Source organism: Bipolaris oryzae (genome assembly GCF_000523455.1).
Source record: "Bipolaris oryzae ATCC 44560 unplaced genomic scaffold scaffold_81, whole genome shotgun sequence".
NCBI classification, from domain to species: Eukaryota; Fungi; Ascomycota; class Dothideomycetes; order Pleosporales; family Pleosporaceae; genus Bipolaris; species Bipolaris oryzae.
The window spans coordinates 47,888-49,675 of record NW_006911357.1 but is presented as its reverse complement, the minus strand read 5'-3'; the positions used below and the strand labels follow the sequence as shown (position 1 = coordinate 49,675).

At 58.6% G+C, this 1,788-nt stretch overlaps 1 protein-coding gene across 1 annotated transcript; it reads right to left on the bottom strand.

The window, feature by feature from the left end:
• Positions 1 to 1,280: 1,280 nt before the first annotated feature.
• On the bottom strand, positions 1,281 to 1,788 carry COCMIDRAFT_37503 (uncharacterized protein; the record flags this gene model as incomplete). The annotated part of the gene is made up of 6 exons (XM_007690602.1): positions 1,281 to 1,325; positions 1,371 to 1,434; positions 1,494 to 1,521; positions 1,570 to 1,608; positions 1,657 to 1,713; positions 1,761 to 1,788. 6 exons carry the CDS (start codon positions 1,786 to 1,788, stop codon positions 1,281 to 1,283), a joined length of 261 nt encoding a protein of 86 aa, XP_007688792.1.

Here is a 1,788-nt window from a genome sequence, read left to right as displayed (position 1 = left end):
TACATGTCTGTGTATGGCCAGCCTGGACCTAGTAAGTAGACTGTGTACTGTACTAGGTCTACTGTGTACTTATGCATCGGCAACACCCACCAGCCGCCGTCGCCTGCCCCCCCGGCCGCCGCCGCCGTCGCCGCTGATTTGCCAGCCGTCGGCAAGCAGCACTGGCTCTGTCATGGCTCTGGCGAGCTCATCTCGCGACAACATGGCCCGCCTGTCTGCCTGTTGCCCAGCTAAGCCACCACAGGCACCACACACACAGGACTAAGTAGATCTGCGATGCGACGCAGCCCTGGACGCTGGATGGGGGGCGCCGGTCGCGGGGAGAAGGGGGGGTGTGCAGACACAAGCAGATCCAGCGAGCTTAGCCCGGGCTGCATCGGCGATGGCGCTGCCTGGACCGTTGCAGCTAGTTCTCGTGACGATCAACGCGCCAGGCCAGGGGCGGAGAGGAGCTCTCGGCACCTGCTCCGCCCAAGCGACTATCCACCGTCGCCTGGCCAGCCGTGCCATTGGACATTGCCCGTCGGCAATGCCACCCTCACACCTCACGCCCAAGGCGGAGCGGAACGCTTCTCTCACTTGGCTGGATTCGTCCAAAGCGGCCCTTCAAACGTCGCCTACTGCGCAGTACATGCGCCCAAAGTGGGAGGCCTTGACAAGCTGCAGCCCTTGCACAATGCTTGTGTCGGGTGGGTGCGTCCACAGTAGGGTGCATGTGCCCTTGACTTGTGCATCACGGAGCAGAAACCGGGCCAGAGTGAGCGTGTGGTGTCATGTTTGGACCCTGACCGATGTCATCGGCCTCGTCTTGGATCTGCTCCACCATGGACATCGCAACGGCCGCTCGCCCTTGCCTCCGCCCGCCGTTGAGGGGTGCGGTACTTGTCGCCGCCGCCGCTTTGCACACTGCACACGGCTCCCTCGACGACGCGTTTGCGATAGTCACGTGCACACACAGAGACAATAGCCGATTCATGAACCATACACGCATACACATGTATCCCATACATCCATACATACATCTATGCACGCTACCAAACCCAAAAGCCACGTGAACCGAAACGGCCAGAATGCACTACCCTCTGCGCAGCCTGCCTCCCATGGGCTACCTTGGATGCTGCGGCAGATGGCTCCGGACCAGTCGCACCAGCCGGCATGGTTAGCCGTGAATGGCAGGCGCCATGGCGAGTACAACACACTGAAGGAAGAGACCGCGATGAAGCCGTTTACCATCATGTGCACCCCCAACCCGGCCATCATCGCATTTTGCGGCGCTTGCCCTACTCCTCCTCTAGCACCGTTTGGCCATCTCCTCCGGGAACCATCTATCACAATTAGCATGGGACATCCTGGTCACGCGTGTTTCGTACCATGCAGATGTTGTTGCCGTTGAGCAGGATCTTGGGTAGCTGCACATTTCCCTCAGCCGGGTCACTGGCCGTTGAAATTAGCACACGCCCATCATGTCTCGACAATTCAATGTAGCCACTCACATCTCTGTCACGTTCTCCAGCACCATGTCTATGCCATGTCAGAAATGCGCAGACAAGTCGTCGGCCGCCTACTCACTGACGTAGTCGTCGAATCCAACCAGTTTACCCGTAAATTCTGACTCTGGTCAGTCTTTTCACTCTCATCTCTGGCATCTAAGCATACCTTTTCCGCCATTCATAATGACCCAGATCTGCGAACCAACGCATTTGTCGATGAGTTCTGCGACGGTCAGCGCCCGGCATGTGGGCCATGTGAAATATTCTCACCCAGCGGCAATAGATTCTCGAGCGACAT